The sequence below is a fragment of the Eurytemora carolleeae genome, unplaced genomic scaffold, assembly GCF_000591075.1.
Source record: "Eurytemora carolleeae unplaced genomic scaffold, Eaff_2.0 scaffold368, whole genome shotgun sequence".
Classification (NCBI taxonomy): Eukaryota; Metazoa; Arthropoda; class Copepoda; order Calanoida; family Temoridae; genus Eurytemora; species Eurytemora carolleeae.
Genome location: NW_019396263.1, coordinates 1 through 24415, shown reverse-complemented (window position 1 = coordinate 24415; position 24415 = coordinate 1). Strand labels below are relative to the sequence as shown.

General features: G+C 31.9%; 2 protein-coding genes across 2 annotated transcripts; both read left to right on the top strand.

The window, feature by feature from the left end:
• The first annotated feature begins 668 nt into the window (after positions 1-668).
• LOC111699629 (uncharacterized) lies at positions 669-13452 on the top strand. Its single transcript, XM_023470351.1, has 10 exons — positions 669-742; positions 2689-2747; positions 3395-3433; positions 4796-4937; positions 5832-5905; positions 6448-6515; positions 7186-7315; positions 8692-8793; positions 12579-12886; positions 13383-13452. Exons 1-10 carry the CDS (start codon positions 706-708, stop codon positions 13450-13452), a joined length of 1029 nt encoding a protein of 342 aa, XP_023326119.1. The 5' UTR covers positions 669-705.
• A 972-nt stretch (positions 13453-14424) lies between these two features.
• LOC111699612 (probable serine/threonine-protein kinase samkC) lies at positions 14425-23911 on the top strand. The gene is made up of 11 exons (XM_023470324.1): positions 14425-14656; positions 15238-15383; positions 15813-15874; positions 17287-17358; positions 18200-18284; positions 19307-19383; positions 20067-20141; positions 20290-20354; positions 22079-22141; positions 22230-22266; positions 23089-23911. The coding sequence occupies exons 1-11, from the start codon at positions 14451-14453 to the stop codon at positions 23245-23247; spliced, it is 1047 nt and encodes a 348-aa protein (XP_023326092.1). The 5' UTR covers positions 14425-14450; the 3' UTR covers positions 23248-23911.
• The last annotated feature ends 504 nt before the right edge of the window (positions 23912-24415 follow it).

Here is a 24415-nt window from a genome sequence, read left to right as displayed (position 1 = left end):
CTATCTAAACAAATATAAAAGAACCTTATTATTGTTGAGTTACATTTTTATCAATCTTATTTCGATATCCATGATAACGCCCATCCAATTAGAATGAATATGCATTCTAAATAGATTTTTCATTCAGACTTCTGTCATGGTGGCTCTGGTCCACTGATACAATCTTCTTAAATAGTGCACTGAATGAACAGCAAAATATTTTTTTATGTTCTTCACTCTTGAAAAGGGAAAAGTCCTAGGGAGGTTACGCCTTTACAGGTCAAGGGGGCACTGCCCCCTTACCCACTCTGTATACGCCCATTAGAAAATTACCCACTTATAATTTATTTAACGATTTTGTTTTGATCAAAATTTGAATTGAACAATAAGCATTAGTCCTAGGATGAAAAAGGATTAAAGTAATTTATTGAAATTATATTATAAATATGTTTTATTATTTTTTTCAAGAGTTGATTATGAAATGTATCTTAATCTTCAAATCCTTGATTGAAAGGAAAATGTGGATGCTAGACACGTAATTAGTTGTTAAAACACTTATAAAGTGAATACCAGACATATTTGACGCATTTATGCCCTCGCGTATCTATACTTAAAGTTGATTAGCGCTGGAGTATTTGACGCACGGAACCGTGAACTGTGACGCAGTGCGTACTATTCCCCCAGTGTAAGGTGTACAGTTGAATATAGAGGAAATTGTTAAATAAAATGACAATTTATTCTATTCTTAAAAATTCAACATCAGGTATCGTTGTTGATCAAAACTATTTAAAGTTATTGAAGATCCACAAAGCGTCCCAAAAAAAATTGTGTAATAACTCTACGGCCCTGTGTAAAATATCTTTGTCTGAAACCAACAAATATTTGTGAACACATAATTGTTAATCTTTTGGGATACTCTTTTATTTTCAATTTTAATCTTAGCGTCATTATTAAATTTTCTCTGTACAGAAGGGTAGGTTTTTAAAAGGATACAAGGTTAGCCAAAATGCATTATACTTTAATGGCGAACCAAAACTCATTAAATTTGGTCTTCTTTTTAAAATGATGAGTTTAATGACGGTTTGCCAGAAAATTAATTAAGTTTATTATTCATGGACCCAAGTATGAAAAAAGGGACTGAAGAAGGTCCCTTCCAAATAGATTCTAGTACAATAGATGGCAACGTAGAATTTGAACACTCTCAGTACAGCTGTATTATTTGAACACTTTCAGTACAGCTGTATTATTTGAACACTTTCAGTACAGCTGTATTCTTACGTCACAAGTATCAACTAAGGTTTTGTGTCCGACAAAATTATTGATAATAATGATAATTTTAGAATAAAGTGTTTATCTTACAGTAAATGAAATTATATGTATTCTTTATTTTCTGTTTTTACACTTATTTAATGTTGAAAAACATGTCAACTAATTTTGTTATATCTGACACTTTTGACGTCGTGTAAAATCCATGGTCCATAATTCTCTGTTGCCACTTATTGTACTTGATAATTATTATATTTGGTACCTACATTCGTCTTTGAGATGGCATCCTTTGACGAATGAGATATTTTAGTAACCAAGGAGATTTTTATAACAAGATTTTCCGGAAAAATAAAGTTTGAGAAGGAGAATTCAATTATATTATATCCTAACCTTTACTTAAGAAAATTACTAAAATCCAACATATGTGTCGTTAAGTTCCGTGTACACTACAACAGATATCTCTTAATATTTAATAAAAAACTCGGATTTAAAGCGGGGTTCTGAAAACATGTTTTTTATCTTATTTTTATTTTGTATGTTTTGGTTGATTAATTACTAGTCTAAACTTTACTAATTATAAACAATGATGCAGCAGTGAGAATCAAGGATTTTTTAAATGATAGAGAGAAAAAATAATGATAATTTATGCAAAATATATAGACTTAGATCAAGACCAATGTTACACTATATATATGTCTTTATTTTTTTATTTTTCTGCCTTATTGTAATCTTTCTTTCTCGTCAAGCATTTAAAGCATAAGTTCAAGTTTTTGTTTTAATAAAAAATCTTTGATTTATCTTATTCACCCTTTTCCACATTTTTCTCATTCAGTATTCGCAGTAAGCGGGAAAGTGTAACAGTACGAACATTTTGTATCAAAAAGTTTTTTTAATCTGATCGTTCTTAAAAATTTTAGATTTGAATTTAAAAAAGGAGTTTTTTGATTTTAGTGACTTTGTGTATGATATTCTACAAGGTATATGATAAAACCTTACTCTATGGAAGGGCTATATTTTCATAATCCTAATATCTTGGCAACCTGATGTCAAATATTAAAACTTCACAAACAAAAACAATTGTTTTTAATTTGATTAATTTTCATCGCTGTCATTTTTTTTACATATTTCTCGCGTATACAATTGTATTGCAGTTGAATCTTTAAATTTTTACTTTTTGTAATGATATTTTTTTCATATTCCTGCATAAAAACTCCATTAGATAATAACGTTTGTTTAAGTTGTCCAATTAATTATCTCTTAGAATAAAATAATTTTTTATTTTAAAAAATGTATTGTAACAAATATAAACAAAATTGATTTTAAAAAAAAACGATTTTCCCACCAATTACAACAGAAAAATTTATAATTGTCGTTTCCTTATTCCACAGTTTTCTGGTTCCACTGTATTTTAAATATTTATGATTTGAAAAACCAATGTAACAGGTGTAACTGAGGCAAAGAATCGTGAGGTCTCCACCAAACCTGGTTTAGTAAAACTCAAGGAATTCAAACCCTTCAGACAAATTAATGATGGTTAAAAAGCTTAAAATAATCAATTATTATCCTTGCTGTTTTCAAGAATTCGGCCAGACATGATAGTCTTTTCTGTTTCTATGAAATAGTCCGTTCTGTTTCTAAAAATAGTCCCATAATTGTGAACCACTTTCCTTTCTGTTTCCAAAAGTTGATCCAAAATGGCAGACCATATCCTTTCTCTCAAAAATTTGTCCCAAGATGGCGGACCTTTATCCTTTCCGTTTCTTTAAATATACCCTAAAATGTTGAGTTTTTATCCTATCTGTTTTTTTTAAATTGAGTCCATTAAAAATTGCGGTTTTTATATCCTTTCTGTTTCTAAAAAGAGTTCCAAAATGAAGGTCCATTATACTTTCTGTTTCGAAAAAGAGTCCCTAATTGGCGAACTATAATAATTTCTGTTTCTAAAAATACTCCCAACATGGCGGATTATTATCCTTTCTGTTTCTAAACATAGTCCCTAAATGGCGAATTTTCATAATTTCTGTTTCTAAAAATACTCCCAACATGGCGGATTATTATCCTTTCTGTTTCTAAACATAGTCTCAAAATGGCGGATTATTATCCTTTCTGTTTTTAAAAATAGTCTCAAAATGGCGGATTTTGTGAAAAGGATGGCAGGGAACTAGAAACTGATTCTGAGGATGCACAGGTTAGAGCACCCTTAAATTCTAATTAAAAAAAAAATATTTGTTAAAAAATAGTGAATTTTTTAGTTTTTATTATAAAAATGAAGGAAAAAAACATTCGTCTAAGATTGCTGATTAAAATTATTAAATTACCAAAAATCACGATTGACATTTTTAAAATCTATTCTCTTTTGTAAATTCTAATACTGCTAAGATATTTGATGAATTGTTAAAATGACTAGATACGCATAAATGTCTAATGTTGCAAGACTAAATGATTTCGTCTGTGAACCTTTATGGAGGGAAAATTATAAATGATATTTCTGTAAGAATTCACATAATCACATCACATTACACAATCATACTTAACTGAAAATAGCTCTGGTCAGGGGCTGAGGCGGGATATTTTGAGATTGATTCGGGATTTTAGTTTTCAATTGATGAGGCAAGATCTTTTGTAAGTAAGTCATACACGTAGTGAGGGAAATTGAATAACCATAACAAATAAATCAAAGGAAATGAGGTTTTGCCACAAACTCTAATTTTTAATCCCCTTATCTTTGCAATTAAACTCCGATGTCGAAGACCTTTGATATTTTAAACAATGAATTCTGTTCAAGGTTAACACCATTAGATTGCAGATATATAGGGATTATAAATTTTAGTTTGCGGCAAAAACTCAATTTTCCTTTGATCCATGATTATATATCATGAAAAATAAAACCAATTTACAAGCATAATAAAACTCAATGAGTTCACTTCAATACTAAAATAATATAAGTTAAAATAGGAATAAAGGGACTGAGCGCGTAATTTCACTTTAACCTCTCTGCACAGGTGACAATGTCCGATATGGGTCATTAACAGCGTTGTCTGATCAAGCATTATTTAGATTTTAATGTTTCCAATGTTTTATTTCATTTGCGGTTTCCCTGCATTAGTGACTTGTGTATTTCTTGCTTACAAGAAACAATTGAGAAATTATCAGAATTAACTACCTTTCGAGTCAGAAAATTTACATTTTTGATTAGATTAAGGTTGTAAGGGTACCTTTGTAAATCGGGCACTACCATATTTGCGTGTAGGGTCACTCGAAATTACGCTTACAGTCCCTTTAAGAATAACTCAACAAGCAGTTAACTTAGTAATATTTTACTCTGATCCATAAGTTCATAATATGACTTTAGAAATTAAGTGCCTGTAGGCAATAAAAACACTTGAAACATAAATTACAGTATATTCCTTTAAAATCGATTATTTTATTTTCAAACTGTAAAATGTATTTATATTCAAGTGTAATTTTAATCGTCTCAACAGTCTTTATGTAGATGATATGAACGAAGATCGGTTTCTATTTACATTAGAATAAGTTATATATTGTATAGAATGTTTCTGGGGCTCCTAACTCTGGAATGAATGATACTGAACCTGCCTCCAGTATTGATCTAAACCCGGATAAACCTGGTGAGCCTGAAGAGATGGAGGGTTCAAGAGAATCGCCAGGGCTGGACCCTGCTCCTCTTCCAGGTATAGATAGGGTTGAACCCTGCTCATCTTCCAGATAGAGAAAGGGTTGGACCATGCTCCTCTTCCAGGTATAGATAAAGTTGGACCCTGCTCCTCTTCCAGATATAGATAGGGTTGGACTCAGCTCCTCTTCCAGGTACAGATAGGGTTGGACCCTGCTCTTCTTCCAGATATAGATAGGGCTGAACCATGCTCCTCCTTTAGATATAGATAGGGCTGGACCCTTCTCCTTCTCCAGGTATAGATAGGGCTGGACCCTGCTCCTTCTCCAGGTATAGATAGGTCTGGACCCTGCTCCTTCTCCAGGTATAGATAGGTCTGGACCCTGCTCCTTCTCCAGGTATAGATAGGTTTGGATCCTGCTCCTTCTCCGTGTATAGATAGGGCTGGACCCTGCTCCTTCTCCAGGTATAGATAGGGCTGGACCCTGCTCCTCTTCCAGGTATAGATAGGGCTGTACCCTGCTCCTCCTCCAGAGTATAGATAGGGCTGGACCCTGCTCCTTCTCCAGGTATAGATAGGGCTGGACCCTGCTCCTCTTCCAGGTATAGATAGGGCTGTACCCTGCTCCTCCTCCAGATATTGATAGGGTTGGACCCTGCTCCTCCTCCAGATATAGATAGGGCTGTACCCTGCTCCTCCTCCAGGTATAGATTAGATAGGGCTGGACCCTGCTCCTCCTCCAGGAATAGATAGGGCTGGACCCTGCTCTTCTTCCTGGTGTAGGGGTCCAAGAAGGCAATAAAGCAATAAAGTCAAAAATATTTATGATTGTAATGAAAGATTTGGATGGAAATATTTTGACGTTTTTTAATAACATCATTTTTGATCAGAAGGATTAAATTGTTGTCATGTCGTCTTCATTACATTTTGTAATAATTTTATATTTTCTAGGAAGTATAGCTTACAGGGAACATCGGAAGTGGATTGAGAAAGCTATTCAACTCCCAAATAATCCTTATAGTCAGGTGATATTTCAGAAATTCCATAGATAAACATGAATCATTTTTCATACATACACTTCACCTCTGACTGCTTTACATATCAATGTTTAAAGCAGTTTTAAAAGAAATAACAAAATTACAATTATTGATACCATTCTACTAGACCTGTGGTATCAAACATTTAAATTTCTGTCAAAAAGTTAAAAATATTTCCAAATAATATAAAAAAATTAGGGTTTAAAATGTCATGGAAGAAAGCATACATCTATATATACTTTGCTTGTCTGGGTGTTTATCCAATTAACGTCAAAACGGCTGAACCGATCCGGCCCAACTTTTTTGTGGGACCTCATATGAACCTAGGGAAGGTCTATGGATAATCGAATTTTTAAAAATTTGCCTCTAACAAAATTCGAATTTTGTAAATTTTGAAAATCCACGAAATTTTGTTTTACAAAGTATACAAAGAGAATATGTTCACAAGATGGGGTGTGAAGCAGCCTAAAAGCCTAGTTTAAATTAAAACATTTATTACATTACACGTGTAATATTTAATAAATGTTTAGGCGAGTATTGAAAGACGATTATCTAAGGGATCTGTTAACTCAGGAGAGGAATCTATCTCTTCTGCTAGGTAAGTCGGGAGGGGGGTCGTCAAGATTTGGATGGCTTGGTTAAGATTGGGTTTAGAGTAAGGTAGGGTTTGGTTGGATTTGGTAATGTTGTAATGGGCTAAGTTAGGATAAGTCAGGGTTGGGCAAGGTTGGGTTTGGTAGGGTAAGATAAGTCAGGTTTGTGTAAGGTTGAATTATATATGGTTTGGTTTGGTAGGGTAAGATAAGTGAGGTATGGGTAAGGTTGTATTAGATAAGGTTGGGTTTGGTAAAGTAGGATAAGTAAGGTTTGAGTAAGGTTGGATTAGATAAGGTTGGATTTGGTAAAGTAGGATAAGTAAGATTTGAGTAAGGTTGGATTAGATAAGGTTGGGTTAGTTAAGGTAAAATAAGTAAGGTTTGAGTAAGGTTGGATTAGATAAGGTTGGGTTAGTTAAGGTAAAATAAGTAAGGTTTGGGTAAGGTTGGATTAGATAAGGTTGGGTTAGTTAAGGTTTGAGTAAGGTTGGATTAGATAAGGTTGGGTTAGTTAAGGTAAAATAAGTAAGGTTCGGGTAAGGAAAGGTTGGGTTAGTTAAGGTAAAATAAGTAAGGTTTGGGTAAGGTTGGATTAGATAAGGTTGGGTTAGTTAAGGTAAAATAAGTAAGGTTCGGGTAAGGAATGGTTGAATTGAAATCTTTAAATTTTAGAACAACTGGTGATCTTTACCTGATCCAGCCTGCCAACCCTACTGCTAGTGTTACTTCTTGTGGAATCATAGAAGAAAGAGATAAAGGACTCATGAAACTAGACTGCGGACCACACTCTATTGACAACAAGGAATATTTTTCTTCATTTTCGTTTTTTTCGCAGGAATTGAATAAAATCTGCGCTGGGAACTATTGAATGTGTAGACCCCAAACCCAATTTTATTATTGGTCTTACATTGCTTAAAGTTCAAATATCAACCAATAAAAAATCGAGAAAAATTTTAAACCCCTAATTTCAAAAGCTCAGCCCAGTTATGAATTGAACAAGGTCTAGATTTTGACGGAAATGAATTTAATTTTACTTCTCGAATTTACCAGAGGCTCTAAACACGACAAATTAGCAAAATAAATGAATTTGCCTTTTTCGTTCTTGAAAAAGACTTTGTCAAGATATAAGTTTCTGTCGTCTTAACATTGAATGCAAGGGCGTTTACAGAAATAAATCTAGGGGGGGGTTGGCAAAATATGCGCAAAGCGCAAAATTTGTTCTGTAAATTCAAAAAATTTGGCTTCTTGGAGACTTTAAAGGTACATATATACACTTTACAGTCCAATTACCGTGCAAGGACTACTTTATCTCTCCATCAAACAAAAATAGTAGAAAAAACAGCAAATTAATGTTTTTAATATTCTTCACTCTTCAGTTTCAGATTTGAAAAGTGTGATAGCTCTGAGTTTCAGGGGGGGAGGGGTCTTGGTGTGGGCAATGCCCCCATGCCCCCATGCTCCCTGTATACGTTCTTGATTAAATGAGAAATTATGGTGAAAACCATTATTGTTCTAATATAATTTTGTTAAGATTTTAAACCTCGGTTAAATAATTAGTACCTTCCACATTAAACAAATATCTAAACAATCCCTTTAAAACTGGGAGATACAGGGCTACCTAAAAAAGGATGAGACTTCAAAGGCGATTGTACAGAATCACTCCTGTATGCCGAGTCCATTAGCGTCTGATCCAATCGGGGTTCAGTCATGTGTTTGTTGTCTATTCTGAACCAATAGAAATAGTACGACGGTAACAACTATCTTTCTATCTATTTCATTATCCAATTAGAGTTATGAATCCTTCAATCGGCGCTATCAGTAAATGGAAATATCTACTTCTACTGAAACTATATAGTTCCCATATATCCCACATTCGAATGTATACTGTCAGTTTCCTAATATTCATGATACCTTGCAGTAATGTTAAACTTGGTTGTTTCTTTGCTAAATCATAAAATAAATTTATTCAAGTAAGAAAACATAATTTAACCTTGAGATCGTCACATTTTAAGAGTTTTTGGTCGTCTCTACAATCTCAGCCATTCACTATAGATATAGATTATGTCAATTTCTGAACATTAATCAAAAGTTTTTTCTTTCAAGACAGTTTTGAAAATCCAATAGCAAAGCTAAGTGTAAACGTAAAATATTGAAAAATGTTCTTGTTTTGACCTGCAGTATAAACGAGACTACTACATAAACGAGGATGGAGCTGTAATTATGACTTCAGAGAATGCAGTCCTAAACTCCAACTATATCCAGTGTATTGCTACAAACAAGGTACTATACCACATTTTATAATCACAGATATTTCACAAAAGTATCTGTTCTTGATTTATAATATAATAAAGCACAACAATATTGTAGAAGAATAATTTTTATATAAACTTTGCTTGTCTGGGTGACTGTTTGTTTGTATCCAATAAACGTCAAAACGGCTGAACCGAACGGGCCCACATTTTTGTGGGACCTCACATAACCCCAGGGAAGGTTATGGATGATCAAAATTTCAAAAATTTGCCTCTAACAAAATTTGATTTTTGAAAATTTTGAAAATCCACGAATTTTGTTTTTATAAAATCTGCGAATTTTTTGTTTGTCTTTATTTTACTATGTTTACAAAGAGAAAATGTTCACAATTAGAAGATAGACGCGAAGCACCCTGGTTAGCCTAGTTTCAATATATTCTAACATCATAAATAATGAAGGTTTTGAGTTTTAAATCCTAAACCGTTTAGAAAAAAGGGGTTGGATGATTTTTTCTTATCGCCTTTTCCTCCAGACTTTATGAATATCCGTAATTAATAAAAATCCCTCAGTTTCTCTTTTTATGTGTACACATTACAACAAATTAACAGAAAATCAACAATTTTTTAAAGCTTCATGAAAGTATGTCAGTGTCCCAGTGATGATGAAGAAGTCCGGATATGTTGGCCGTGGAGGGGGGGGGAGGGTTGTTTTACGTAGGTAGCTTTGGTACATGCTATTAGTTAAAAAATTGTAGGTGTAAATAATTAATAACTCTTTTTTAACTACTTTTTAACTTCTCAGTCTGTGGTGGATATTCAAATATAATAAAATACTATTCTAGAAGGTAGGAATAAATGTACATAATTTATTTCAGACTAAAGAATAGAATATTAGAAAATGTGAAAAGTGAAGAAAGTATGAATGTAGGGCGGAGCCTTCAGACGAAAATATTTCAAAAACTGTCATTTTACCTTACACACACATATTTGTATCATGAGTGTAACTGTCCTGTGTACTGTGTTCAACATCATTTTTCTGAATTTCCAGAATTAAATGCAAGAATTGTATAAATTTTATTTCATGAATATGCAAGCTTTTTTTACTATTTACTACAGACTCTAATCAAATAACAAATTTTTTATAAAACAATAAAATTTACCAAATATCTACGTATACCACCTATATATATATACTCCAATATATCTCTACGTATACCTCCTATATATACTCCAAGATATCTCTTCGTATACCTCCTATGTATATATATGCTCCAAGATATCTCTATGTATACTTCCTATGTATATACTCCAAGATATCTCTACGTATACCCTCTATATATACTCCATGAACTATATCCGGTATAAGAATAGTATAGAGGGGGTAGGACGTGTATGTAGTGTATATATAGGAGTTGATGGATAGAAAGCATGTCATTTCCTTTTATTCAATCCCTTCCAGGCAAACCTGTAATATTAACATTTTTTAGATTAAATAATATTTGTACTTTACGTAGTACATGGTTCGACATAGATTTTTTATACAATCGTTCATTTTTAAACATAAAAAGTTTTTTTTAGTGATTTCAACGATACACATTTAAAAAAGAAAACAAATTCTACGTTTTAAGCAAAATAAGAAATGCTGCAAATTATTTAAAAAATATTTTTTTTCTTTTATGTGTCTAGTGTGTTCTATATTTTCTATATAATGGTTTGTATGATTAACGGAAACCTTGAAATAATTAAAACAAGTTGATGCTGCAGTAGCGTTACAATCCTTGCACTCATCCCATTCATCCATCGTTAGTTACAATCCTTGCATTCATCCCATTCATCCATCGTTAGTTACAATCCTTACATTCATCCCATTCATCCATCCTTAGTTACAATCTTTGCATTCATCGCACTCATCCATTCTTATATAATGACCCAGTAACTTACTTATTCACTTAATGTTTTAGTTAGCAGCTTTTTTTCAGTTATTTCTCTCCGATTCTTAATCAATCATCACAATAATCCAAGTGAACAATAGGTTGTATTTGCAGTGTAGAAATGAGCGGTATTATAAAAAATGTCAGGTTTGCACAGGTATATTTATTTCAAGTCACACTCCATTTACAGATCGCAAAGCCCTAATTGTATATACAACGTTATTCTTAAACCCTTATCTGATCAAGATTATGGAAGATATTGTTGTTTTTCTAGGTTTAAAAGTTTTTAAGTTCTGATATTTCCTTTCTATTTTCCTGAAGTAAATGTGCAAATCACTTTTCTGGAGAAATTCATAATAAAGCTTTTAAAGATTCTGTTGTGAATCAGGCATTGCCTTCTTTGAGAGGGTCAATTGAAACTAAGCTTGAAGTCCCTTAAAACAATCTTTTTTAATTGGTATGTTCACAATGAACGATGCGAATTTTCTAAGATTCTAATGATTCTAATTTATAGAAGGATAATAGTTTCCCAAGTTTAATTACAGTGTTTAATTACAATATGTAGGATTAATTGCTTGGTTAAATGGCCACTAATTAGAATACATAAGGAGACTATGATACGCGGTAAATAGTATTAATGCAGAGGAGTGAGTAAGGAATGGAGTATCAAGGAGAAGTGTTGAATAGTATTAATGGAGAAGAGAGAGTAAGAAATGGAGTATCAAGGAGAAGTGTTGAATATATTAATGGAGAGGAGAGAGTAAGGAATGGAGTATCAAGGAGAAGTGATGAATAGTATTTATGGAGAGAGGAGAGTAAGGAATGGGGTATCAAGGAGAAGTATTGGATAGTATTTATGGAGAGGAGAGAGTAAGGAATGGAGTATCAAGGAGAAGTGATGAATAGTATTTATGGAGAGAGGAGAGTAAGGAATGGAGTATCAAGGATAAGTGTTGAATAGTATTTATGGAGAGAGGAGAGTAAGGAATGGAGTATCAAGGAGAAGTATTGGATAGTATTTATGGAGAGGAGAGAGTAAGGAATGGAGTATCAAGGAGAAGTATTGGATAGTATTTATGGAGAGGAGAGAGTAAGCAATGGAGTATCAAGGAGAAGTGATGAATAGTATTTATGGAGAGGAGAGAGTATGGAATGGAGTATCAAGGAGAAGTGATGAATAGTATTTATGGAGAGGAGAGAGTAAGGAATGGAGTATCAAGGAGAAGTGATGAATAATATTAATGGAGAGGAGAGAGTAAGGAATGGAGTATGTAGGAGAAGTGATGCATATATTAATGGAGAGGAGAGAGTAAGTAATGGAGTACGAAAAGCCACATTCTCCTCATTTTCTGATCCGAGCCACCTAGAAATCTTAGTTTAATCAAGTTTAATGTCCTTAAAAATGTTCACCATTTTACGCACATTTTCAGACATTCCTGGTGTTGAATGCTGCAAATAATAAGTTTATAAAACTTTAATCTTTTTTTAATTATAGTGAAAACCATAGAATTTTTCCGGGTGGTTCCATGGGGAAAATGATAGGCAGAGGTATGCCATATATTTTCCTATTTATTTTATATCACGAAGGTTAGAGATTTAAGTTTTACATAAATAAAGTTTTACATCCATACATTCTCATGGGTTTGAATATTCCAACATAATTTAATCATTGCAATACTTTAGTCTAATCATATTTTATGCTCTAACGTGGCAAGATAGAAAAAATAGTTTTTCCTTTGAAAATTGGAAACTTTAAAACACATAAAATCGAAAGACGAGAATTTCGAGGAGAAATTGAGGAGAAGGTGGCTCGGAGAAGAAACTGTTGTGGCTGGCCTTCCTCCCCTCGGTAAACCCTATTGAGCTAAAAAACTTGTGTTTTTAGACGATGAGCGTGAGCCAGAACGGTAAAACACGGACAGAGAGAGAAATTAGTGAGCTAAAGGAACAGCGGGAACAAAATCTTCGAGATTTCAACAAAACTAGAGAAGACGACATTAAAAAAGGCGGAGAGTACAATAGAAAATTTAGAAGGCAGACTCTTAGAGGTGGAGAGAATATCCAGGGCGTATATCATGGTATAAATGGTGGAGAGATGGTGAGAAACGGCGAAAGAAACTCTGATATGTCTGAGACTAACTCTGAAACTGTGGAAGAAAGTGAGGATGAGACCTCTGAGTTTCCAACCATCAAGTAAATTCATTATATCTGTTTGAGTATCTTGAGTCCGAAAAATTTAAACTGGAATTTATTAAATCGCCATAAATGTAAAAGTCTTATCTACTCAATTCATTTGTAGGATGTACACTGCATTAAGGGGGAGGCGGGGAGGGGTTGTATTTTAACTAAAATTTGGTATTTTTTATGTTTATTCTAATAAAACTAAATGTTGGCACTTTTGTTTCAAATTGAAGCTGGAAACTTATGAATTAATGGGTTAAGTTAATCTCATTCACTTGCATAAAAGAAGATTAGTTTCTCCCCTGAGTATGATCCCTTCATTCAAAAGTTCCCAGTTTGAGGAATAACGAGAAATAGTTGAAATATCTAGACTAAGTTGAGCCCTTGAACTTGAACCGGCGCACAAGAGAATTCGCTCAACTTATTCTACGTAGGTCAACTACTTCTCGCTGTTCATTTAACTTGGTCACAGTTCTATTTGGGAATACTAATATTTGATTATTTGTAGTGTGTCAGATGGTATCCGGAGATTTCAAGAAGAAATAAAGAAAAGAGAACAGGGAATCCATTTTTTATAGAAAAAATAAAATCATATTAGTTTTTTTACGGAATTATGAAAAAGGAAAATTAGTAAAAAATTGTATTAATCAAAAACTTTTTTATTAAAAACAGAGAAAAATTCGTCCGATTTTACAAACTTTTAAACATACTTCTAGCAAAAATTTGCAAAGTTATGAAGTTTATTTGATTTCTTGATTTTTCACCACGAAAACTCATTTTCAATTTTTTTTCCTATCTCTTATGGGGTAAACGTTCCGTTAGACTTGACCAATGGAATCCCATTAAAAAGTCCTCTAATTTGAGCTCGAAACTTTTAAATCAAATGGAGTTTAGCTACAAAACTGTAACTTCATAAAGGCGGATGGAATTTGAATTTGGTCAAATTTACTGATTTCTCGTTGACCAAATCTTTGTTATNTTATTTTATAATAAATATGTTATTTTATAATAAATATGTTATTTTATAATAAATATTTTATTTTATAATAAATATTTTATTTTATAATAAATATGTTATTTTATAATAAATATGTTATTTTATAATAAATATGTTTTTCATCGGATTGCAAGTCTTTGCCATAAACTTAAATTGTCTAATCCCTATATATTTGAAACCTTCGACAGTGTAAACTAAATCTAAGTTTGTAATATCAAAGGTCTTAGAAATAGTTTGCAAATATATAGGGATTAGAATATCAGAGTTTGTTGCAAAAACTTGATTCCATTTTAACTCAGTACAGGTGCATTAAACAGCTGAAAATTAAAGGAAATAGAAAATTAAAATAAAAATCAAACATCGAGATATATTTATTATTTACATACGATACAACTTATGTCTAAATTGATCGGTGAGGGAACAGAAACAAACAAGATGAAAAACATTTTTATTAAAGAATCATTTTCCAAAATAAAAATATTATATATTGTTTTGTTCCACTTTTTAAAAAGAAATAATTAAAATTATTTAAAATGAAATTTGTATTAGGATGATCTGACACCTCCTTTACCTCCTAAAATGAAACATGTTTCTAAACGAACTGTAGAGAAGCGTGTATCCTATGCACCAAACGAGGTCACAGTTCTGGGTCCCAAGGGTCCTCAAATAACCGAGTCCAGGGGACCTCAAGAAGCTGAGGCCAGAGGACAAAGAGGCCCCAGGGAGGTTAGAGAGGAGGATAATTTATCCAAGAGTGGAGGGGGGCCAACATCATTCAATCTTAAGTAAGTTTGACATTTTTATCATTAAAAATTATTAAAAATAGATTTTATGAAATTTGATGAGAAGCTAAAACTCTTGGTCGAGGTTGAGCCAAATCAACTGAACTCGATGTCTATAGTGTAAACTTTTAAACAAAAGGGTTAAAAGTTTTTATTGCGGACAGTCCACTGAAAGGGACAGACCGGCTATGTAAGGTAGTTGAACTGAGTATGCAGTGTTGTGGAAAGCTTGTTTAGGATTCATTTGAGACATATAAAACTTTTTAAAGATCTGTAAATCCTAAGTTTGAGGGCAAATTTGAAGTTCAAAACTCTTACTTTGGGGGTGGATACGTTTTCAGAATCGTTTTTTTTTTTAATTACTGAATTACGACGTCTCAAATGAATCCTAAAGAAGCTTTCCACAACACCGCATACTCAGTTCAACTACCTTACATAGCCGGTCTATCCCTTTAAAGAAAATTGGGAAATGATATGTAGAAATGGGTTGCAGAGCAGACCACCAAGAAAAAGACGACCTGACAGATCAAGTTAAAGAAAGATAATCACTTTTGTGGAAAAAAATGAGAAACTTAATATTTTAGATGTGAAAATAAATCTCGTCAGATCCGCCCTAGCTCTCACCTACCCCCCGTTGAGCCCCCAGGGTCTGGTCCCGCCCCTTGTATCCCGGATGAGGATTATCTGGACGCCCCTGACGATTCTCTGGAGGCCCCCATCCTCCCTTCGGGTATTATATCAAAAATATGTTTAATTTCTCTCATAATGAAATAAAGGATTTTTTTTTCATGAAAAAAATTTTCTTCCGCAATGATTAAAATTTCTAATGTTTAAAATACTTATAGAATATTTAGTTCGGCCTGTCGAAAACTGATAGAATTTCTTGACGGGTTTCTTATCAATTCGATAGAGTTCAATATCGCAATTTTTAAATTATTGAACAAAAATTTAATGTCAGATATCACTTTAAATGAATCTCATCGAAAAGGAAATCATGAACCAACGTTTTTTATAATGATTTTTAAAAATTAAAATGGACAAATTAAAATGCACTTTTTGCATTGCAGTTCTAAATATTTTTACTGAGTAAACGATGTGTATTTTTTAAGATGTCAATTTTTATATGTTAAAAATATATTTTTAATTTCTGAATTTTCAGTTCAAGATTTGAGATCTATGTTTCAAGCTAAACCTTCATCACAGCAGAGGATGAAACCTCAGGTCTTTATCTATATCTATATATAAATTTGGCTTGTCCGTCTGTCTGTCTGTTTGTTTGTTTGTATCCAATAAACGTCAAAATGGCTGAACCGATTGGGCCCAAATTTTTTGTGGGACATCACGTGACCACAGGGAAGGTTTACGAATGATAAAAATTTTAAAAATGTGTTTTAAAGGTTTTTAATTTTGTAAAAAAATTGAAATTCTTGAAAATCCGCGAATTTTTTTTCTTAAAATCCGCAAAAATTTTTTCTTCTTTGTTTTAAAATGTAAACAAAAAGAACATGTTCACAATCTAAATAGAAGATGCCCTAAAAGCTTAATATATATATATATATAAAAAGTTGTAATCTCTGTTAGTCTGTCTTTTTGTTTGTCCGATCATAACTCAGGAACCCCTGAACCGATTTGCATCAAACTTTGATTGGGGAACCCAGGAGACCCAGGGAGTGTTTTTAACTTGGTTTTGAGATTCTAAGTTGAGTGGGTCGACTGTAAAAGCAAAAATTTAGTTTTCTGGTAAAATCGTTCAAGTGAGGGTAAACGGTGGGAGTAAATTTTAGTACTTGGCAGCGCTGGGTTCCCAAGATAGTTTTAAATAAATTCCATTTTTCAATTTAGATTTGTTATCACAATTCAAGATGGTTTTTTGACTTCGAGTGATTGCATTATTTTCCAGTTATCGTCTCATTTTTCAATATTAAACTGTTCATTTTCAAGTTATTGTCTTATTTTTCAATATTAAACTGTTCATTTTCATATTAAACTGTTCATTTTCATGTTATCATCTCATTTTTCAATATTAAACTGTTCATTTTCAAATTATCGTCTTATTTTTCAATATTAAACTGTTCATTTTCATGTTATCATCTCATTTTTCAATATTAAACTGTTCATTTTCAAGTTATTGTCTTATTTTTCAATATTGAACTGTTTATTTTCAAGTTATTGTCTTATTTTTCAATATTAAACTGTTTATTTTCAAGTTATTGTCTTATTTTTCAATATTAAACTGTTTATTTTCAAGTTATTGTCTTATTTTTCAATATTAAACTGTTTATTTTCAAGTTATCGTCTTATTTTTCAATATTAAACTGTTAAGTTTCAATCTGTAGTATGATTTTCAAACTATTGTCTCATTTTCATATTCTTTTCTTTCTGTTGTCTCATTTTCAATCGGTTTTCTCATTTTCATGATAAAATTATTGTTTTTTTTTCTTTTTATGTTCAAAGTGTTGTCTCGTTTGTTATTTGAAGCTGTTGTCTGATTGTTGTCAATGAATAGTTAATGATAAGAAGATGTTTTCAATTATTTCTCAATCTTTTGTCGCATTTTCCATTATCAAGCTAAATTGTTATTTTTTTAAGCAAGTGTCTGATTGTGAATAACTACTGATGATATGATTATCTAGGTTAAGAAAGTGGAAAAGGTTCCAGCAATGTTAAAGATACCAACACCTCAGTCATCAACAAAGTTTCATCAGGTATATATATACAGTGGGACCCATAGAACAGTGGAGTAGGAAAACGACAATAAAGCAATCTTATGTATATGTAATGTTGTAAAAAGCATATATAGGTATTTGGTATTCTCTTTTCTTTTAATCATTTTTAGGATAGTAAAAATATCTAATTTACAAGTAATAAGTAAAATAATTTCTATTCTTTACCTTTATTTTGAACTATAAAAATCCTTGGATTTTTTAAAGTTTTCTTTTTTCCAAGATTATAAGATAAATCTATAAAATTAGATTAAATGAATAGATGATGGTATAGAATACTGTTAGAATACAAGTGTATAGTGTATATAATGAATATTGTAGAGATGAATAACAAAAACACCGGAAGTTTTTATGCAAAATAAACAATTGTGACTAAAGGGAGGTTTCACGGGTTTCAGGTTTGGTTTAAATTGTGCAAATGTTCAACAAAACAACATCAGGAAACATTTGAAAATAATTATTATATTTTTATCAACTAACTTGAGAACCCAGCGTTGCCAAGGGTACTCATAGTTACTCCTGTCGTTTACCCGCATTTGGTCGTTAATTACGATTTTAGCTATTTTTTTCCTATAAAGTGAGCCCACTCAACTTAGATTCTCAAAACCAAGCTAAGAACATTCCCATGATCCTCAATTGTTCACAATTTGATAGTTTTTTGAGATGAAAATGCGCGAATTTTTCAGAGTGGGTGGTTATTTCACATAACTGTCCCAAGGGACGTTAAGTAACTTAAACTCCCTCTGTTTGGGGGAATCATAGGTCGGTAATGTTCATCAAAAGGCTGTAAAATTCCTATTACAATCTGTATTCTGTATTCCAGGTACACAGTTTAACCGCTAGATCAGTCTCCAGGGAGTTCAGAGAAGGATTGAAGGCCGGTCAACCTAGACCTACTGATTCTATAGGTAAATATTTAATATAAATGATGAAAACCTTCAAATGATATTTCAAACTATCTACTCTAAAAGAATTAATAGTTTGAAACATCAGAGGCAGGGGCGTAATGGAGGTTTAATCTAGGGGGTGAACTTTTGGAAAATATTTTAGTTCACCGTCAAGGGAGCGGTCGTTCTTCACCTCATTAAAAAAATAGAGTTTTAAATTCATTAATTAAAGGGAGTGTTCGTGAGAGATGAAAGAGGGTATAGGCTTAATGCGATAAAAAGGCGCTTTTGATCGCTACTAATCTTACATCTATCTGTTGCATCTATAAGGAGAAACTTGTTAAAGACGTCTCATACCGAATAACTTAGCGCCCATACAAATTTAGAAAATTGCAACATACGACTTAGACCGTAAAAAATCCATTTAATTTCAAACAAATCATTCAGATATTACAACCTATAGCCATCGATTATCTTTTGTCACTTTTGTATATAGTTTATATTATATAATATTTTATTTTTTTAATATAGACAAATTGTCAATTGTGAAGAAAACGAATATATATATGAAAGTAAGTAATATGTATTAGGCTTAGAGTCATGGGGGTCTATGGTTAACGCCCCACTCCCCTCCCCAACGCGTCCCTAATCAAGGGGTCTACTACATCGGATTGCACAGATTTATGGATTAGAAAATAAGAGTTAATGACAAAACTCATTTTTTTCACAAAATACGACTATAGACCCCACCCCGACCCCCTTTTCACAGATTGTCTTAATAGTGGTTTATTCTAAAGGATTTTGTCCCTTAATATCTAGAAGCCACGTGTAAACACATGGACAAATGACACAGAAAAGAAATATGTTAACATCAAATTCCTATAAAATGTTTGTTTTTTCCGTTAAATATGTTGTTTATACTTAACTTTTCCTTTATGCTTTTTTATAATAAAAAATAATCAAAATCTTATATTTTTGAACTCTTACATCCACCCGATTACAAATGAAGAGACGACATTTTAAATTGTAATTGGGTATTTCAGTGAAACTCCCTGACAACAACAGATATGTACACAACAACAACAACAACAACAACAACAACAACAACAGTGTAACTAAGGTAAATACTTAAAGGGACTTTCGACGTAATTTCATGTGACTTTTAACTAGCTAGAGTAAGCTGTACAAATACAGACAATATAAGGAAAAACGGGACGGTACGCCAAATACAGACAATATAAGGAAAAACGGGACGGTACGCCAAATACAGACAATATAAGGAAAAACGGGACGGTACGCCAAATACAGACAATATAAGGAAAAACGGGACGGTACGCCAAATACAGACAATATAAGGAAAAACGGGACGGTACGCCAAATACAGACAATATAAGGAAAAACGGGACGGTACGCCAAATACAGACAATATAAGGAAAAACGGGACGGTACGCCAAATACAGACAATTTAAGGAAAAACGGGACGGTACGCCAAATGTGAAATGAATTCTCCCCTTCTTGTAAAATTTATGTGAGTGCATACCAAACTTACAATGATGTAAAACCTTTTTTTGAAAAGAAATGATGGAGATATCCTCTTTTTTTCTTCTAAAAATCGACAATTTACAATTGTTGTTTCTCTATTTTAGTGAATACAGGAATACAGAAAAGACAACATCTTCCTCGTTGTTTCTCAGATAAAGGTTTGAATGGCAAAATTACATCGCCACTCGACAGTCGAAAGTTCACATGTTACGTTTATTGAATAAAATGAAACTCAAGTCTAATGATAATATTGATGTTTAGTCGTCTTCAGCTGTTGTTCTTCAGTCCGTTGAGGTCTCTTCATCCTCTAATTCCTCCAAATATACAAGATCAGAGGTACGCATAGTATAGACACACTACATTAAATTAATCACAACAAAACATTATTATTATTATTATTATTATTATTATTATTATCATTATTATTATTATTATTATTATTATTATTATTATTATCATTATTATTATTATTATTATTATTTAGAACTACAGAAACCTAAGCCCTGAGTATTCAGGGATACCAGCTCTACCCCTCACAATACCTTACAGGTAAAAACCATATTGCAGTGAACCTACCACGTCGAATCAAATTAAATTGCACGTGAAATTGAAATTGAATTGCATTGAAGAGCAATTGAGAAGAACAAAAAAAATAATTTCTAAAATGTAACAGAATAAATTAGCTCATACTTACGCGTAAAATCAAGGTTGTAGGTGGTTTGACCCTATGATGACGAATCCCCAAACAAGAATAAGCAAATACGACATTATATCTAATTTTATATGTAAAGGTTTCGCAAATCTCTTGAATTAAACTAAAAATTTGAAAAACAAATATCAAGAACTGAAGAGAGTCAACCCAGACCGCGACGTATATTATATCAAAATGTGGAACTAACCTATTATTTTACTCTGTAAGGTTTGAGTATCATCAACACAGAATTTTAAATAAACTTAAATTAAACGATGTGTAGTGGGTAGCAAAAGTTTTTTTGAACACCTATTTGAGAATTTAAATAAGATTTAAAATCTTTATGCATAGTAAAACAACCTTATATTCCTCAATCATGGATGTAGAAAAGAAACTATAGGAGTGAAGAGGTACTATTATGTATTAGTAATTCACATAAATGAGTTTCTTTGTCAAATTTATTTGTTTAAAGAAGACATTTCGAAAAATGCTTCAACTCAGAATTTCTTCTGGAAAAGTTGGCAGTTTAAGTTTTCCTCCCCTCGAGCATCCTTGAAATCATCTCTGGATGTTATGGTAGACCGAACCTCATCCACAGAACTCATCAGCATTTAATTTTGTAACTTTATAAAAATAATAGTTTTTTCAAAAACCAATTTTAATTATAAAAGTTTTGTTTTACGCTTGGAGCTGGTTTCTGCTGGAGTTAGCTTTTTCCATTTTATTACCTAGAATGATCATCCTTGAGTTGTGTGAGCTTTTTTGGTTTACCGATTAACATTTTTAAAAACCAATGTGATTAAACAAAATAAAATAAAATAAAACACATTTTTGTTTAAGATAAAAAATTGTATTACAAGTAACAAATAAATAGAGAAAAAATAAAGAAAAAATAAAAATAAAAATAAAAAGTAAAATGTTGAAAATCCTTCAAGAACATTTCATCCAACAACTGTTATGATCCAGTTGTCTCCATTTCAGTTCCTGAAACATTTCTAGTTTATAAAAAATAAATAAAGAATAAATAAAAAATAAAAAATAAAAAGTAAAGAATAAAAAATAAAAAATAATAATAAATAATAAATAAAGAGATCTTTTAAGAGATATAATGGAAATCGAACTCACTTTTGCTTGGCTTTCATGACAGTAAATGACTCTATAAATGTGTCCTGGCTCTCAGGAGCACCGGCACTATGCAAAGTATACCAGCCCTAATCACTTGGGCTGGCAAATGCATGGGTCCGGTGCTCCTTGAACACCGGACCCATGCCGAGAAGCTATTTTTGGTCATGTGCCTTTACTCTTTCAAGATCTCTTTATGATTGTTTAAAAATCAAATAATCCAAATAGAATTACGAATAACTGTGTTCTGTGCCCCCTGCTTTAGTTAAATAATATAAATGTTAATATGTATTCCTAAGTTTTAATTCTAACATTTTACATTTTTCTATGAAAAGTACATAGGTTAAAACTGAAGCTTTTCTTTCATTTTATTTATAGTGAAATTATATTAAATTTATTAAAATTGACTTTTAACTTTTTAAAAAGTTTTTATTATAAAATATTTTTTGATTTTGTGTAGAAGAGGAGATCATGATACAGGATATACTAGCGATGATAGTTTAAACCATTCTCCGGATAATAGGTAGTAGTATTAATATTAATATAAATATTTTATTATCATTATTATAATAATTATTATTATTATTCTAAATATTGTTAATTATATTTAGAAGATCACCTAGCAGAGAGAAAAGATCCTCTGTAAAGGTAATTTTTTAAAAGGAAAAAATATTAAAACGAAATTGACAAAATGCAAAAATGTTATGGGCACAAAGAATATTAAGATCCGGGAAACTATTCTTTTTCTGATAAAAGATAGACTTTCTTGTAAATTCAATGGGAAAATGTTAATTTTGTTTCGTTCCAAAATGTCATAAAAAATATTGATAAACTAGAAATTCAAGGCGCTTCGCGCCCTACTTTCTAGCCTTAGAGGGCGCTTCGCGCCCATCTTCTAAATTAGTTGTGAACATGTTCTCTTTGTGTACATCGTAAAACAAAACAAAAATAATTCGCGGATTTTTACAAAAAATTTCGTGGATTTTCAAAATTTTTAAAAATTTAATGACGATCGAATTTTGATAGAGACAAATATTTAAAATTTTGATTTTTCATAAACCTTCCCTGGGGTCCCTAGATGTCCCACAAAAAAAGTGGGCCCGATCGGTTCAGCCGTTTTGACGTTTATTGGATACAAACAAACAAACAAACATAAAAACAAACAGACAGACAAGCCAAATTTATATATAAATTAAAAGAAATTTCACGGGAAAAAATCTGCGAAACCTTCTTTCTTGTAATAAAACATCTAAACGATACTGCATTCAAATCCAAATGAATTACAAATGAATAACATTTTAATAACAAATTTGTTTTTATAGAAGATTGTACTGATTATTTGTTGCGGATTTTTATAGTTATAATTCTTTTCTTTACTTTTTATAGATATTTATTTAACAGAAAATATTTTTTCACAAAGAAATTAATTTCACAACTTTATTGTAAAAAATCTAAAAATACTTTGTTTAGAACAAGGGGCGAAGCTCTCCTCATAGCCGGGGACCTGCCGCTGGCGCGAAGCGTCCATCAGGAGCCCGCCAGGCAGGGGTTATCCAGGCTTCAGGGTCCTGGCAGGCTTCAGAAGGGGGTCAACAACCAACTAGGAAGGAGTGGACTGTCTGGACATAAGCAGGAGAAGAGGGAAGAAAAGGAAGAAGGAGAAGGAGGCATTAAAAAAAAAGACAAAAAATACACAAATTATTTTTATTTTTTAAATATCTAAAAAATCTTTTCATATAAAAATATGTGCTCTGTAAAATATGCATATAAGTGTAATGATATATGTAAAATTCATACTGGTTATATAACAGTAAACAATCATCTTACTATTTTTTATATGTTTGTCTGACATTTTTTATCATTGTACTACGAAAGAGCTTTTATCAATACTAATATTACTCATCTTTTTATCTGTTTAAAAAGGGACTGTCGTTGGAATTTCAATTGTTCTTACATTTAAAAAGAAGCATGTCCAATTTACAACGGTACATTTTAAACCATGTTGTAATCAACAATGTAGGAGATATCGTCGTTATTCAAGCCTAAAATGTAATTAATTCTGACAATTTGCTCCCTTGTATCTAATGTAAAAAGGGGCAAGGTACTTTAGAGAGAAGCTATACAAAAGAAAAATATCAATTTTCCAAGAGACGAGAATGGATATCTTATGCATTGATGAACAAACAACGCGTTCATAGGTACTGTTGTGAATCGAAATTACTTCTACAGTCCCATAGCTTTGTTTTATCCTTGGTAAAAGGTTTTATCTGTAATAAATAAATCTTGCTTTAAATAATGTCTCATAACTATAAAAACATGACTGCACTGCAACACGATCCCTATTCCCTTTAGCCTGGTTGCATAGTGTTTACGGGTTGAACCAAGGGAATTAATCCGTCGTCTTTGCAATAAGGGCCTATCGGCATTCTATACTCTAACCTTTCTTCGGGTTGAACCTATTTCAGTATGTCAAAGATAAATTTAAATGTCGTCTTGCCAACATATTTTTGACGAGTACACTGTTAGAAATGCCATTTTGCAAATTTTCAATATGATTATATTTCAGGCCAATATAATCAGTATATAGAAGACATTCATTGATATATCGTTTAAAATTTGATGTTTTCTGGTCAGAATGATTTCACTTGAATTAGTCTAAATACTAATTGATATAAGTAAAATTAGAATCACATCAAATTTTTTTCCCCGGCAAATAGATAAAGCAGATTTCTACTTGCATCAATAAAGACGATTTGTTAATTCAAACAGAATTCTGATTGATATCAACAAAGCGCGT